The sequence below is a fragment of the Parambassis ranga genome, chromosome 12 (genome assembly GCF_900634625.1).
Source record: "Parambassis ranga chromosome 12, fParRan2.1, whole genome shotgun sequence".
Taxonomy (NCBI): domain Eukaryota; kingdom Metazoa; phylum Chordata; class Actinopteri; family Ambassidae; genus Parambassis; species Parambassis ranga.
This window is the reverse complement of record NC_041032.1, coordinates 15,486,343-15,500,474: the sequence shown is the minus strand read 5'-3', so window position 1 is coordinate 15,500,474 and position 14,132 is coordinate 15,486,343. Positions and strand designations below refer to the sequence as shown.

The 14,132-nt window shown below is 44.3% G+C and overlaps 3 protein-coding genes across 3 annotated transcripts in view; 2 read left to right on the top strand and 1 right to left on the bottom strand.

Annotated features, from left to right (window-relative positions):
* The first annotated feature begins 97 nt into the window (after positions 1–97).
* On the top strand, positions 98–3,454 carry cops4 (COP9 constitutive photomorphogenic homolog subunit 4 (Arabidopsis)). Its single transcript, XM_028417813.1, has 10 exons — positions 98–261; positions 1,030–1,109; positions 1,189–1,340; positions 1,423–1,526; positions 1,606–1,759; positions 1,846–1,996; positions 2,080–2,250; positions 2,326–2,441; positions 2,529–2,613; positions 2,970–3,454. Exons 1-10 carry the CDS (start codon positions 188–190, stop codon positions 3,101–3,103), a joined length of 1,221 nt encoding a protein of 406 aa, XP_028273614.1. The 5' UTR covers positions 98–187; the 3' UTR covers positions 3,104–3,454.
* A 503-nt stretch (positions 3,455–3,957) lies between these two features.
* LOC114443996 (placenta-specific gene 8 protein-like) lies at positions 3,958–9,706 on the bottom strand. The gene is made up of 6 exons (XM_028418386.1): positions 9,691–9,706; positions 5,895–6,039; positions 5,628–5,719; positions 5,145–5,269; positions 4,369–4,478; positions 3,958–4,288 (listed from the first exon to the last, which is right to left on the bottom strand). Exons 3-5 carry the CDS (start codon positions 5,710–5,712, stop codon positions 4,374–4,376), a joined length of 315 nt encoding a protein of 104 aa, XP_028274187.1. The 5' UTR covers positions 5,713–5,719; positions 5,895–6,039; positions 9,691–9,706; the 3' UTR covers positions 3,958–4,288; positions 4,369–4,373.
* Positions 8,078–14,132, top strand: part of adamts6 (ADAM metallopeptidase with thrombospondin type 1 motif, 6) — a 43,469-nt gene continuing 37,414 nt past the window's right edge. Inside the window, exons 1-6 of the mRNA XM_028418387.1 lie at positions 8,078–8,176; positions 9,153–9,582; positions 9,674–10,056; positions 11,807–11,981; positions 12,627–12,835; positions 12,951–13,034. Coding sequence (XP_028274188.1) covers positions 9,483–9,582; positions 9,674–10,056; positions 11,807–11,981; positions 12,627–12,835; positions 12,951–13,034 — 951 coding nt within the window. The 5' untranslated portion in view covers positions 8,078–8,176; positions 9,153–9,482. The remainder of the gene's footprint in view (positions 8,177–9,152; positions 9,583–9,673; positions 10,057–11,806; positions 11,982–12,626; positions 12,836–12,950; positions 13,035–14,132) is intronic.

Sequence of the window (14,132 nt, the reverse complement as noted above, 5' to 3'; positions counted from 1 at the left end):
TAACAGTTGGTCTGAGTATTGGTAAAGTATTAATTAGAGACAAATGAATCGAGACTTCGACGTGCGCGCCCCCGCGGTTGTCCCGTTCTCGCCGGTTGGAGCGCGCCTCGCTGCTGGAGCACGGCAGGCTCGCGCTCTCCAGGCGGAGGAAGACACCGGCGCTGTTGACACTTCGTTACAGGCGACAATGGCGACCGAAGTGAGGCAGGAGCTGGCACAGTTGATGAATTCCAGTGGATCTCATAAAGATCTGGCTGCCAAGTACGTAACGCTAATTATATATACAGTGGTTCATGATAGCGGAATGTTTTCCTGCGGAACCACACTAACTGTTAGCAAGCAGGGATGGAGCAGGCTAAGCTAACGTTAGCTACCTAGCTGCACAAGCCATACATTCAAGCTACCTAGTCAGATTAACAGTCTGTCAGAGCGTTTTAAGTGCAATATTTCAGGTTTAAATGTACATTTTGTAGAGTTAAAGGCAGTAAGAGTTAAGTACCACTATTTGTAGTCATATAGCCAGCTAGCTATATGTGCTAACTTGCTGCTGTTTAGCTGCACAGGTGTTGCTGAGCACAACATAGCTTCAAAATAATCTGTTAGGGCTGCTCCAAAAGACAAAACTAAGACTATGAATTCACCACAATATCAAAACGGAGATGCCATTTTACTGTACAAAACTCACACAGCACTTCGATAGGAACATGAGCTGTGATAGAAATGAAAGCTCACATACATATTATGAGATAATGCTCTAAAATATGTTGCATTATACTGAGGACTTATGATGATTTTTTTTGCTCCAATAAAATTTAATAGTTTAATAGTGCTGTACATGGGTGATGAAGACATGATTGCGAACAGTCTTTAAAAACTCTTTATTGTTGTTGCAGCAGAACATGTGGAATGATCCAGTGTAACAAACAAACATACAGTATTTCTACAGAATAGCATTTTATTTATTTAATTTATTAGTTTGATTGTCTTTATCAGAGACGTAGACTTTCTGACCCAAATATTTTTTCTCAGATATCGACAAATTTTGGAGAAAGCCATTCAGTTCACAGATGCTGATCAGCTGGAGTCCTTAAAGGCCTTTGTTGAAGCAAGTAAGTTGCGCCTGCTGCAATCTCCTTGATTGGATCTGAGCTGGATATCTCACTCTTAACATTTGCTACTTTTCATTAGTGGTCAATGAAAACGTCAGTCTTGTCATCTCGAGGCAACTGCTCACCGATTTCTGCACACATCTGCCAAACCTGCCTGATGCCACAGCTAAAGCAGTGTATCACTTCACCTTGGAAAAGATCCAGCCCAGGGTCATCTCCTTCGAAGAGCAGGTAAGATGATTTATTCAAGGGGTTAAACGTGAGGTGTTGTCACTGCAGTGTCTAATCAAACCGTATTCCTACACATCCTCAGGTAGCCTCAATCAGACAGCACTTAGCAACTATTTATGAAAAGGAGGGCGACTGGAGGAACGCTGCGCAGGTTTTAGTTGGAATTCCTCTTGAAACAGGACAGAAGTAAGTGGGATCTTTGCACATTTATGTCTTGGTTTTGTATGTTTTTCATCTTTAAACACTTGTTTATTCCCTTGTGTAGGCAGTATAATGTTGACTATAAGTTGGATACATACCTGAAAATCGCCCGACTATACCTAGAAGACGATGACCCGGTGCAGGCAGAGGCCTACATCAACAGAGCCTCGTTGCTTCAGAATGAGTCCTCTAATGAGCAGCTGCAGATTCACTATAAGGTACGAGATCCCTTAATGATTACACAGACACAGAGTTGCTATTGAAAGACAGAGAAACTGAGCTTGATTGCTTCTCTCCTTCTCAGGTGTGCTACGCCAGAGTTTTAGATTTCAGGAGGAAGTTCATCGAAGCTGCACAGAGATACAACGAGCTGTCGTATAAATCTATTGTCCATGAAAGTGAACGTCTGGAGGCATTAAAACACGCTCTGAACTGCACCATACTGGCCTCCGCAGGTACCCCAGTACTGATGTGTTCACGGTTCCTGAAATAAAAAAGGTTTTTCATTCAAATTGTTGTTTGTTTGTTTGTTTTTCAGGACAGCAGCGCTCCCGCATGTTGGCCACTCTCTTTAAGGACGAGCGCTGTCAGCAGCTGGCTGCCTACGGTATTCTGGAGAAAATGTACCTGGACCGCATCATCAGAGGAAACCAGCTGCAGGAGTTTGCTGCCATGCTGATGCCTCACCAGAAAGCCACCACAGCAGATGGTAGGTACAGATCATCGGCCTCACACAGTATAAGCTACTGGGTTATTACATCATTTACTCTTTGACCTGTTTCAGGCTCCAGCATCCTGGACAGAGCTGTGATTGAACACAACCTTCTCTCTGCTAGTAAACTCTACAACAACATCACCTTTGAAGAACTAGGAGCGCTGCTGGAAATCCCTCCAGCAAAGGTATGAAGGAGGAGGCATGGACTGGATGATCAGGGGTCTGTTCCCCTCTCTGTATGTGGAGATCTTAGTTTCTGTTTTGGTCTTCAGGCTGAGAAGATCGCTTCCCAGATGATCACAGAGGGACGCATGAATGGCTTCATTGACCAGATAGATGGAATCGTACACTTTGAAAGTGAGTAACAGTGGCTGGTGTGTGTGTTTTTTTAACTACAGCATGTTGTCTTTTGTTTACTTCTGGGTCGGGTAGTTGACGAGGCCACGTGACACCAAGTTCTTTCCAAAGTTTCAGGAACTACAGAGCATTCATTCTCACTAAAGGGCTTTAAAGAAAGGAAATACAGCTTTATTAGCTTCACTGAGGTGGAGGCCTGATGACATGTCGTGTGTGTGTGTGTGTGTAATACATGTCTGTGAACAGCAGGTGGAAATCTTTTCAAACTGGGTGTCTGACACTCTGAGAGCAGGCTGCAGCATGACTAGCATGAAGAAAATCATGATCTGATCTTCTTCTCTTCTTATCTCTGGCAGCCCGGGAACCTCTTCCCACCTGGGACAAACAGATCCAGTCTCTTTGTTTCCAAGTTAACAACCTCCTGGAAAAGATCCGACAGGCTGCTCCGGAGTGGGCGGCGCAGGCTATGGAAACCCAGATGACCCAGTAAACAACCCCACCCCCCACCCCTCGCCAAAACAAGCCTCTGCACTGCTCCCTCGGCTGGCCCTGATGTTTTGGCTTCATGCGGCGGTACCACCGTCACTCAGACATGTTGTCTCCACATTTTTGTGATGTTTCTGATTCGGATCTGACTTGGATGTAAACACAGGCGGAGTTACAAAGACGGGACACGAGCACTCGCATATTTTACATGAAGTGGGGTCAAAAAGAAGACACGACTTATCTGTTAACACATGCTTGTTTTTAATGCAACAACACGGCTGCATCTGTCAAGTGTTTCTTGGGTTTATGTGCACCTCTGAGAGCAAAAAGAGAATTAAATGCAACTGTTCAGCTTCCTGGTTTCATCTTGTCTGCTTCAGGAACAAGTCATTGTGAAATGTCCCAGTTTTCTCTCCAGCAGCATCTTCTTTGAGCCACCTGTAAGTTTGCCCTTCAGAGAAGAACGAGGTGTTTTTCTTCAGAGTGTTTCAGACGACTACAGACAGGAAATGTAAATGCAAGCAGCTGAGGTAAGCCAGAGGTTTGTTCCTGTGTTTGGAAAGCAGGCGAGTACGTATGCTTCTCTAGCTGTGCATGACACTCAGACAGGTGACGCCTCTGAAATCTGTCCTAAGACTGTATCATCTAGGATGTTTAATGGGGAAATGAATGCTTAGTTTACCTTTTCACACAGTATAGGGTTAAATTTGAGTGATTGACAATCTGATAGGCTTGTTAACTGGATTTTCTGACAGTTCTGAGGTGCAGAGACCCTGAGCCTGACCCCTGACCCTTACTGTGTGAGTGTTGGTATTCTTATCACAGCTAGTAAAAAAAAAAGACATCAGTCAAATAAGCTCCACTTTTCCACGAATAGCTTTTTATTAAAACCAACATACAGTGTCCCCAACATAGCTGTGATCAGTGTGCGCTAAAATGTTCTATCTATTTATCATCTGTAAAGATTTGAGGTTGGAAGTCAGCGGTGGTCTCTCCCTGTCAGCTGATAACCCTGACGCTGGCCCGGTGTATCTGAGCTGACTAATGGTTAACTGTTGGAGGGGTGCAGCCGGTACAAAAGGTGAAATCACACAGTATTACACATCATTAAGCGCTCTGTGGCTTCATATCAAAGAGGAAGAGACCGCAGCCCAGCTCGTTTACAGCTGTCCTGGTGTCATGGAAGCACCTGGGAGGACATAAAGTGGACGTGTGATTTTTTTTTTCCATCATTTCAGCAGCTACATATGAAAGTTTAAAAAAAATCACCCTGATTAGAAGATGCCCTGCTCCTTCCTCCGGTCGATGTCTCTCTTCAGCTGGCAGGTGGCACAAAACGGGCAGCACGCAGTCACCATGAAGTCGTTGCAGAGCGACCCCTGAACACACACACACTGTTAGAGGGGAAACTCACTGGAAAGAGGTGCAGCTGATGACTCTTTATCAGTCTCAGTGACGTGGGGTGTGTGATAAGTTGGTGCCAGGCAGGTTTCTCAGAGGAAGCTGTGTGAACTTTGGATCTGCTGTAAATCCTGATGCTAATAGGGAGTGTCTGTAGATTTGATCCTTTTATGATTTTGGAGCAGTGTTTGATCATTCAAGGGTCATGTGATGGATGAATTGTAAAGGTTTAAAAATGAGGAAATACAACTGCCCCATAAACTTCACTTTATATTTCTTTACAGTTTTTCTTATTAGTTTCAGATATTCAAAGGAAATATCATCATCACTGGACGTCACTGTCTCCATGTCAGCCAACTGTTCTCCTGTCCAGATGTTAGATATCTGTTTAAACACCAATAAAGCCACAGTGCAGGAGAAAGCAAACAAAAACAGGATAACGAGCAAACAGCGAGCGAAGTGACACATGCAGAAAGCGGAGTGGATACAAGTGGCCGTGTGCAGGCTGCTCGATGTGTGCTCGTCCAAGTCCAGCTCAGATTATAGCAGATTATTCACACAGCTTTAATGGTAGAAGTGTGAGCTGCTTGTTAAATGATGTTTTAAAGCACCTGAAAGTGTTGCTGTAGTTCCATGGAACTCACCTTGATGTTGTACTTGGTCCTGTAGACGCTGCGGATGGGCATGCCCAGACCACACAGGCAGCACTCATCCATGTCACTGGCAATAGAGCAGCCGAGGCAGGAGTAGCAGAACAGGCCGTAGAAGCCTGGAGACAGTAACGCATCAAAGGAAAGGTAGGTGAAGGTTGAAGTTGTTTTTGTTGCTCCTCTTCCTGTTCATACGGGCAAGTTGTTGCCACAGTCCTCTAGAAGGAGGAATTTGACTCAAAAAGGTTAATCTGAGACATCAACCGTTAAGATCGATGTCTCAGATTAAACTTTTTTTTTGTCCAAAATGGGGACTCTGGATTTTATTCCCTGTCACTATCATGAGAAAACGATGTAAATTGCAGAAGCAGAAGCTTCTTTAATGTTCACATGAGCACCTGACTTTAGTTTTTAGAATAAATAATATGTGATTCTTCTGCATTATTGTTTGAAAACACAGTACACAAAGATGCTTACAGGTTCCACAGTCGTCACAGATCTCGCAGACTCCCGTCTGCCAGTCGGAGGGCTCGTACCGGCCCGGCTGCATGGTCACGGCCATGATTTCTCTGTGGGATGAAACATGTTTGTTCTTATCAGCTTGGCCTACTTCATGTCTATTACCTCTCTTTCTTCCCCAGCAGACATCACTATAAATTACTCCTCTATTTGAACATCAGACTGTGGAAAAGGCAGCATAAGGTATCCGTTCAGGACTCTCAGGAATAAAGAGATAAATCTTACCAGATGGTTGTAGGTTGGAGGGTTTGAGGGTTGAAGGACGGTGAAGCTGATGGAGGACGGCTCCTGGATAACAGACTGAAACGTGGAGGAGGTGCGGCCCTTTATAACCCGTCAGAGCAGGTGATGAGTGCAGTCATGAGATATTCTACATAAACAGGCCACAAACCACACCTACAATAAACATTCTTTCACCATAATTCCTGCTGTTGTTTCAGGAACTCTTACAACATGTGTAATTGTCTAGAATAAAACACACCATATCTAAAAATCAACGATAATGAGTGAACACTGAGAATTTTATACCACGGAAAAAACTCAACTTCAACGAACTGCACTCCTGTGTTTACAGCTGTCATTTCGAAGGTCATGTTATTGTTTAAGTCTTACATACATAATCCAAAATTGATTAAAAAGTTATTACAGACAGACATTCTTTGTGTGTATCATGTTGCTTGTGGCTCTTGATTGGTCAGATTAATGCAGAAATATGAATTTATGTCGCATTTTATTAGTTATTAGTTAAATAGTTGCTACCTTTTGTTTATTTTTTTATTTAATGTATTATAATACATTAAGTTAAAGAAAACATAAACAAAATTAAGGTTAAATACAGAGACTAGAGATGTAAAATGCATAAATTGATCATCCTCTGACGTTACAGATAATAAACAGTACTTTTCCTGAGCTGCTGTTCCCCTTCCAGACACGCAGCGGCGCTGCTGCCCGCAGGACGCGCTGACGCCACCTCAGCCTGTGCTTACAGGGGAGCGTGTAATGACTGTAATGATATAGGTTTCCTACATAATGAGCGGCTGTAACTGAAACTCGGGAATAGGCATGATTTTCAATTTCCGTCAGACTAAAGATAGACGTGGGCTAAATTACACTTGAATACACAGGCCTGCTATTAGCCTGCAGCCCACAGAAGAAGACCCCTGAACGCACCAAAACAGGGCACATCCCCCGGATTCAGGCATCAAACTCTCAAACTAATTTCATTATCGGTAAATAAATTGGAATTCTAAGGAATTCACAGCCTGAATCTATACTCTATTAAATATAATTTACAGTTTTAATTACACAGAGTATTACTGTATTATCTGACAGCTACACTTGTTGCTAATGTTAGCTAACAAGCTATGTAATGTAGCGACATTTATCTTAAGGAGATAATGTCGTTTAAATGTTTACATTTAGATTCCAGTGCTGACCTGTCACACGAGATAATTGTTAACTTGCCATTTGTAGATGATTTTGTCAGCTATTGTTGAAGTAAACAACGCCAGATGTTTTTATTGTAGCAAAGCTACAGTTAGCGAGCTAAGTTTAGCTTCTCTGCTAATATAATGACCGGAATCCAGTTGATGATGACACTTAATTTAATTTTTAATTCCCGGTGCTGGTCTGTCACCTATGTTAGCTAGCTTACGATTTACAAAACACTTTATCTAACTTTAATATTAAGAAGTAAACAGTCGGATACTCTCAGTGTAGCTAAATTATAGCTAGCTGGCTAAGCTTAGCTGTAATGATAACACCATTACAGTGGATTTGATAGCAGCTAGCTTGCGATGATGAATTTAGCTTATTAGCTAATGTGCTTATGTTTATATGTCTAAGTGAATTTATATTTTATTTTCTGCTTCTTACATTTAAACTTAAAAGTAAAGTAAACATTTAATCTGTGGTTTTTGTTGTACTTTTAATGATCTTTATTTGCTGTCTCTACTTTTATATTGTTAAAAGAGCAGGAGTTTATTTCAGGGCAGCGCTGATGGACATGCGCAATAGTTGATGGAAGAGAGAGGCACATCTGCACTGACGTCACCTCCCCCCTGAAAAAGCTGCCAATTTGAAGCTGTCCTGGCTGGAAGGACATACCCGGTCTCTGCAATGTAGTGAGCAGGAGCAGCTCCACGCCAACTTTTTTTTAATGCTGCTGTTTGAATGCAACATTTTCTGAACTGAGCCTCCACCATGAAGTCACAGTCTGAGGTTATAAAAGGCGAAAGATAGGCTGGAAAAAGGACCTTTCTGCTGGAGGAAGCCCAGCACTGAGAAGCTGAATAACTACTTTTTTTTTTTTTGGGTGACAGAGTCTGTGAGCTGGGATCCTGCTGTCTGTCTGTCTGTCTGTCTGTCTGGACTGACTGCACATTCAGAGGAGGATGGCAGCGCTGAGAAGGAGATGAGCAGAGGAGAGCAGAGCAGGAACTTGAAGTCTTTTTGTCCGGAGCTCTCCCTGCACGCCTGGACTGGAGCTGACAGTGAGGATGAGCATGGTAAATATGTGCAAACTCTGAGAACATTACACGGAGTCTTTGTGCTGGTGCGGTCGTGTTGCTGCACAGTGAGTTCAGACAGTGCGCAGTTGCATGGACAAAGTGTTTTTTTTTTTTTGGTAACGTTTACGCACGGGGAGCAGGGTGTGAAGTCTGCAGCGCCACAGGTCTGCCTGCTCAGACCGACTAATGACACGACAGGAGCTGGGTTTATTCTACTTTGCAGACGCTCCGTGAGGGCTGTAGCTTAGTTGAGGTACCGGTGTACGGCGCACGGGCTGCCGGCCAACTGTCTGGGTCAGCGTGGCCAAGTAGGTAGCGCTGTGTCTGTCTGTCTGGAGCTCCACAGCCCGAAGAAATACGCGCTCATTAAAAAAAAACAGAAAAGAAATCCTCCTCTCCATCCGAGTCCCGTGTCAGTCCTGTCACTGGACTCCATCCACGTCTCACCCAGACCCGCTGACGTTTGTTTATAGTAGTCTGGCTCGCACATGCAGCCGCGAGGCGCGTCACCGCGATCTGCTGAGTTATATCGCTGAGATTTATGCGCGGTTATTACACGTCAGTGACACCGCGCAGTCTCGCTTCTGTCACACTGTGTTGGCCGTGAAACTGTCTCCAGTGTTTAATGAGGCGCAGGCACAGATGGAGCAGGAGTGAGTCTAGTTACACGTTAACTCAGCTGCTTTACGCACTTTTTCATCCAGTGGACACCAAACCAGAGGTGCTGCAGTTAGTCGGCTGATCGATCAGCAGCCTAAAGTCTCAGATATGTGAGGTTAAGCAGCTGGCTGTGACTTTTTGTGTTGGCAAAGTTGTTTTTATTGTTGTCATTTTGATGATAAAACATGTTTTGAGTAACTTGAAACTATTTTTTGCCCACCAGTAAATCACAGGTACAGCTTTGTGTAACTTTATCATTTGACTAAGAATCGGATCAATAACCTCTGCTTGATTTCCTCCCTGCACATGACAGGAATGCAGATGGATTGGTCAAGACAAGTTTTCAATATAGAGCTTCCTGTGTGGACTTACACCTGAGACCTGACTGCGTCTGATGGATTACAGTGTTTCCTACGAGCCGCTGACATGAATCCAGAGGCCGCTGAGACGTGGACGCGCTCGCCTTCTGGAGAAATCTGAAACCTGGATGAGCCTCGGAGCACGGCGAGAACGTTCAGAGCCAAGGAGACCGATAACCACGGACTTGTTATGGTGTGGCATCGGACACATCGCGTGCTTTTGACCCGTTTGTAGCACCCTCTCGCCCCCCCACCCCACCCCATGTCACACCCTTCCCTGAATTATGGAAATTTTGTGGAAGACGCTGACTTGGACACTGAGCCTGGTGGTGATGGCCGCTTCTGAATTTCAAAGCATCAACAGACTTTCCTACAACTCTCAAGGTATGATGGTGGACGGGAAGCTCCTGTTCTGACCAGCAGTGTTGTTTTCATTGTCTCACCTTCTCTTGTCTCTTCTTCTGCCTGTAAAAAGAGGAGTTCCTGTCCTACCTGCAGCACTACCAGCTGACTGTCCCACTGCGGGTGGATGAGAACGGAGAGTTCCTGAGCTACACTGTGAAGCACCACCGGCCGGGCCGGCGGAGACGAGGGGTGGCCGAGCCCGTCGTGGGACCCCAGCCCGTCGTAGACCCTCCAGAGTCCCGGCTGTTCTACAGACTGTCCGCCTACGGAAAGCACTTTCACTTAAACCTGACTCTAAACCCCCACCTGGTGTCCAAACACTTCACAGTGGAGTACTGGGGCAAAGAGGGGCTGGAGTGGCGTCATAACGCGGTAGATAACTGTCACTATGTGGGATTCTTGCAAAATCAGCACAGCACGACCAGAGTGGCTCTCAGCAACTGCAAAGGCCTGGTGAGTGTTTCACAAGTTCACGCCGTCAGTCAGTTTGGGAGACATTGCAACAGCCATGTACTTACTCAAGAACATCCACAGAGTTTAGGAACTGTTTTTTACAGCCGCATCCATCAATGATGACTCATGTCCTCATGTGCACACTCAGTTCTGCAGTGTCCACTTGAGGGCAGCTTCCAAACAACCGTACAAGTTAACATGTCCAACTCTACAGCAGAAATACACCACCTCCAAGCATGCTCCACCTCTTTGGATAAACCAGGCGTTAGGTGGAGTCAGATGCTGCCACAATGGTGCTAGCCTCCACATTGAGCTTCAAAACTTTTTCTATAACTCACTAAAGTTATAATTAGAGGCATGGCTTATGCAGCTCCTGAGCTCCACCCTTATTTGCCCGTATTTGTATTAACCTGGAGTTTAGGTGGAGTGAGGAGCTTCCCACCATCACAGTGTCTTCTGGGATAACTCAGCCTGGGCATCTGAACTTTCTTTCTTTCTTTCTTTCTTTCTTTGTTGCGTCCCTTCAAGCCTCATGTGACCTCCTCTTCCTGCTGCGGGACATGTTTTCACACATACAGTGCATTAGTCACTAATCTGCAGTCAAATTTACGAACCCCAAACAATCAATTACACCAACATTAAAACATTCCTCTCTCTCCTTCACTGCCCCCCACCGGAGCTCAGACTGGGGAAAAGTCCTTCAGATGGGGTTTATAGGAAACACAGGCTTGGCTCAGTAAAAACCCACAATAAAAGCAATTAAGCACACATCACACCAGCACGCAGAAACATTCTGGGTTTCAGGGTTTTAATAGTGTGTGATGTCAAGATCTCAAAGCATCCAGACAGCTGATTACATTAAGAGTACAGACACAGTTTTGTCCATTTTTGGTGCTGTAAGAGAAAAAAGGGGCAAACACTAATTCAATTTATGATACTCAGAGCTCAGGTCTTGCCAACACATTTGGCTACATGTTTCCTCCACATGATTACATTTGCCAATAAGAAGCAAAGGCCTTTATTTGCCTTCTTTAGAAGCATGAGGGGGTAGCAGCTATTAACATTTCTTCCAATTCCTTGATTAGCAGAGAGAGACCGGAGCACTGAACGCTCAGGGAGCACAATCAGATGCTCACAGCTCAGTTTGGACTACAGAAACCTGAGGTGTGAGTTTGAATGCACAGGTGGGAAGAAAAGTTCACAGATCAATGGGATGGTTTTGTCTAAATTAGCAGCACAAAGAGGTCAAGCCTGGACAAACCTTCTCTCAGGTCATCCACCTGAAGAACTTTGATGTCTTGGCAGAGACTAGAGTCCACTTAATTCACTGTCACAAAGAGATGGAGCAGGATCTCAGGTGTGAGCTCTGTAAGCAGGAAGTTCTACAATCTATAATTATTCATAACTTTGTTAGCAGTTAAACTGTTTAGTTGTCTAAAGTTGTGCTTTTCGTACGGTTGTCCTGAAAGGAGAGATTATTTAAAAACTGCTTTTGTTTGGTAAAGTTGGACACTTCAACAAGGAGGTTTGTGGGGGTGCACCCTCAAGTGGTCACTCAAGTTCCTTAGTTTTGTCCCTGCTGTGTTTCTGTATGTTTATGAAGTGCAAAGTTTCATTTACATAGTTAAAAATTAGGACTGGCCCTTTAATGAGTTGATTATACACATAACTCTGTGTTTTTTTGTGCATTTAGCTTGATTGTTTTCCTGTTTATAACCTGTGTCTCTCATTGATTTTCTCCCCTAACAAGCACGGTGTTATAACAACAGAGGAGGAGCAGTATTTAATAGAACCTTTAAAGAACATATCCTCCACCACCTCCAGTGAACGGAACCTGGAAGCAGCACAGCAACATGTTATTTATAAAATGTCTGCCATTCCCTCACCACAAGAGCATAGCCAGGAGTTCAGCTGTGGCATTTCAGGTTGGTGAACCTCCATCTGGGCTGGACTCTGTGTGGGTGGAACTGACGTAAAGGAGTAACTATACATAGCAGGTTAGAGGAAGCGCTGGTTTGGTTCTAGGCCCAGGTTCTGGTAGACATGACCGGGCCTCTTGTGTGCTATAGTTGCTCCTGGCCTGGACACCTTTCAACCTGTGAGAGAAGGTCTCACTCCAGCTTTCATAAAAGGCCCTTCAGTGCATGAAGAGCAGTTGGCTCTGACTTTTATAGAAGCACAAATCCTATTTATAGAACCAACAATCATGTTCAGATTTTCAAATTCAGGCTGCTCAGCTGCACCGAATGCTGTGTCTGAGCTGAGATGTGACGAATTGGAAAAAGAACCAGGTGGATATTTAGGTATTTGGGCCAAGGTCTTATAAGAAACAGCAAAGGCTGTCATCGCCAGGAAGCTAGCATGCCCTAACATGTACCATCTTATAGGTTTTTCCCAGAGCATCTGGGTCATAAAACAAAGGCTTTAGCTGCAAGGTTCAAAGGGGCAGATCTGCATCTATCACACACAGACCAGCTCTCGCTTTCTAACAGACTATGCCGTGTAATTCTCATATGGTGTCTACATCAGTATTGATTAACCCCCCCCGCCCGTCTTTCTCTCGTTCACAGACCTCATTAAAAGCAGTGCACCTTGCCAGTTTAGCACACCTTCCTCTGTCCCTCAAAACAACAGCGAGCCGTCGAAGAGCACCCACAGACAGCGGCGCTCCGTCAGCACCGAGCGCTTCGTAGAGACGCTCGTGGTCGCCGATAAAATGATGGTCGGCTACCACGGCCGCAAAGACATCGAACACTACATCCTGTCTGTGATGAATATTGTAAGTTTGAGCCTCCTCTTTGGTTCCAGGCTGCCGGCTGCTGTGTCGGTGGAGTTGTGCGGTGATGCGGTTCAGTTGTCTGACTTTGTGTCTTTTCTTCTTTTCTGGAGGTCAGGTTGCCAAACTTTACCGTGATGCCAGTCTAGGAAATGTTGTGAACATTGTTGTGACCCGGCTGATTGTTCTGACTGAAGATCAAGTAAGTGTGTGTGTGTGTAACCAGCAGTGAGTGTATAACTGATGCGCTTGGCGTGAGTGAGCTGCAGTGTTTTATTGAAGGAGGGAAACACAGACACAAGAGAGCCCGTTCACCATATGGCCACCACTTCAGATGAAAGATGTGCTCAGGCTTCTTCCCTCAGGGAGCCTCGATTGAGGATTTTTACATGCGCCGTACATGTGTATGTGCATGTGATGGGAGAAACAGAGCGTCTCCGGACCATCTGTTTTTTTCAGGAAGGGTCACAGGAGCCAACATCACGTTTTCATATGAAGTGGAGGCAAACGATGAATCCATTAGAAGAGAGGTTATTGCCCTGCTGCCCTTCTTGTTGTTTGTTGTAATGCAATATGTCACGATGTAATATAAACATCCTGCAACATGATACAGTATGACAGTGTGCAGCACGATATAGCACAACTTATTCCAATTTAATTCAATATGCTGCAGTCTGACACCATGTGAGTACAATACATGGAATAATTTGCTATGGTATGTCACAATAGGGTGCGATAGATTATGATACATTATGATGTGGTATGATATGTGATGATACATTACAATATGTTTAAATATGGTTCGATATGTTATGATACATAGGAATAGGTACAATATGTGGCGTTACCTTATATACCTTATGGCGTTACCTAATACAGTACGGTATGTTATGATATGCTACAATATATTGCGATATATCGCAATATATTGCGATATATTGTGATATGCTACAATATATTGCGATATATTGTGATATATCACAATATATCGCAAATAACTAGCGATATATTGCAATATGTTCATTATATGTTACAATATGTTGCATTATAATACCTTGTGATGTGTTATAATTAGGGATGTCCCGATCCGATCACATGATCGGAAATCGGGCCCGATTACGTGATTTCAGACTCGATCGGAATCGGACATTACCTCCCGATCAGGACTCGGATATATATTTATCAGGGCTGTCAAAGTTAATGCCTTCTATGCAGGGTGGCTCTGTGTCCTGTAGTGTAGGGGTATGACAGCTGCTTTTGGTGTGAGAGGTCCTGGGTTCGAGACATCGATGCGTGTGTG

Excerpts from the sequence above, each read along its gene's own strand:
- cops4 (XM_028417813.1), top strand. The coding sequence starts at position 188 with ATGGCGACCGAAGTGAGGCAGGAGCTGGCACAGTTGATGAATTCCAGT. Across the intron at positions 1,760-1,845 it reads AGCTGCAGATTCACTATAAG|GTGTGCTACGCCAGAGTTTT; the intron begins GTACGAGATCCC and ends TCTCCTTCTCAG. Across the intron at positions 1,997-2,079 it reads CACCATACTGGCCTCCGCAG|GACAGCAGCGCTCCCGCATG; the intron begins GTACCCCAGTAC and ends TTTGTTTTTCAG.
- LOC114443996 (XM_028418386.1), bottom strand. The coding sequence starts at position 5,712 with ATGGCCGTGACCATGCAGCCGGGCCGGTACGAGCCCTCCGACTGGCAG. Across the intron at positions 5,270-5,627 it reads CTGTGACGACTGTGGAACCT|GCTTCTACGGCCTGTTCTGC; the intron begins GTAAGCATCTTT and ends TACTGTCTCCAG. Across the intron at positions 4,479-5,144 it reads GGACCAAGTACAACATCAAG|GGGTCGCTCTGCAACGACTT; the intron begins GTGAGTTCCATG and ends GTGTGTGTTCAG.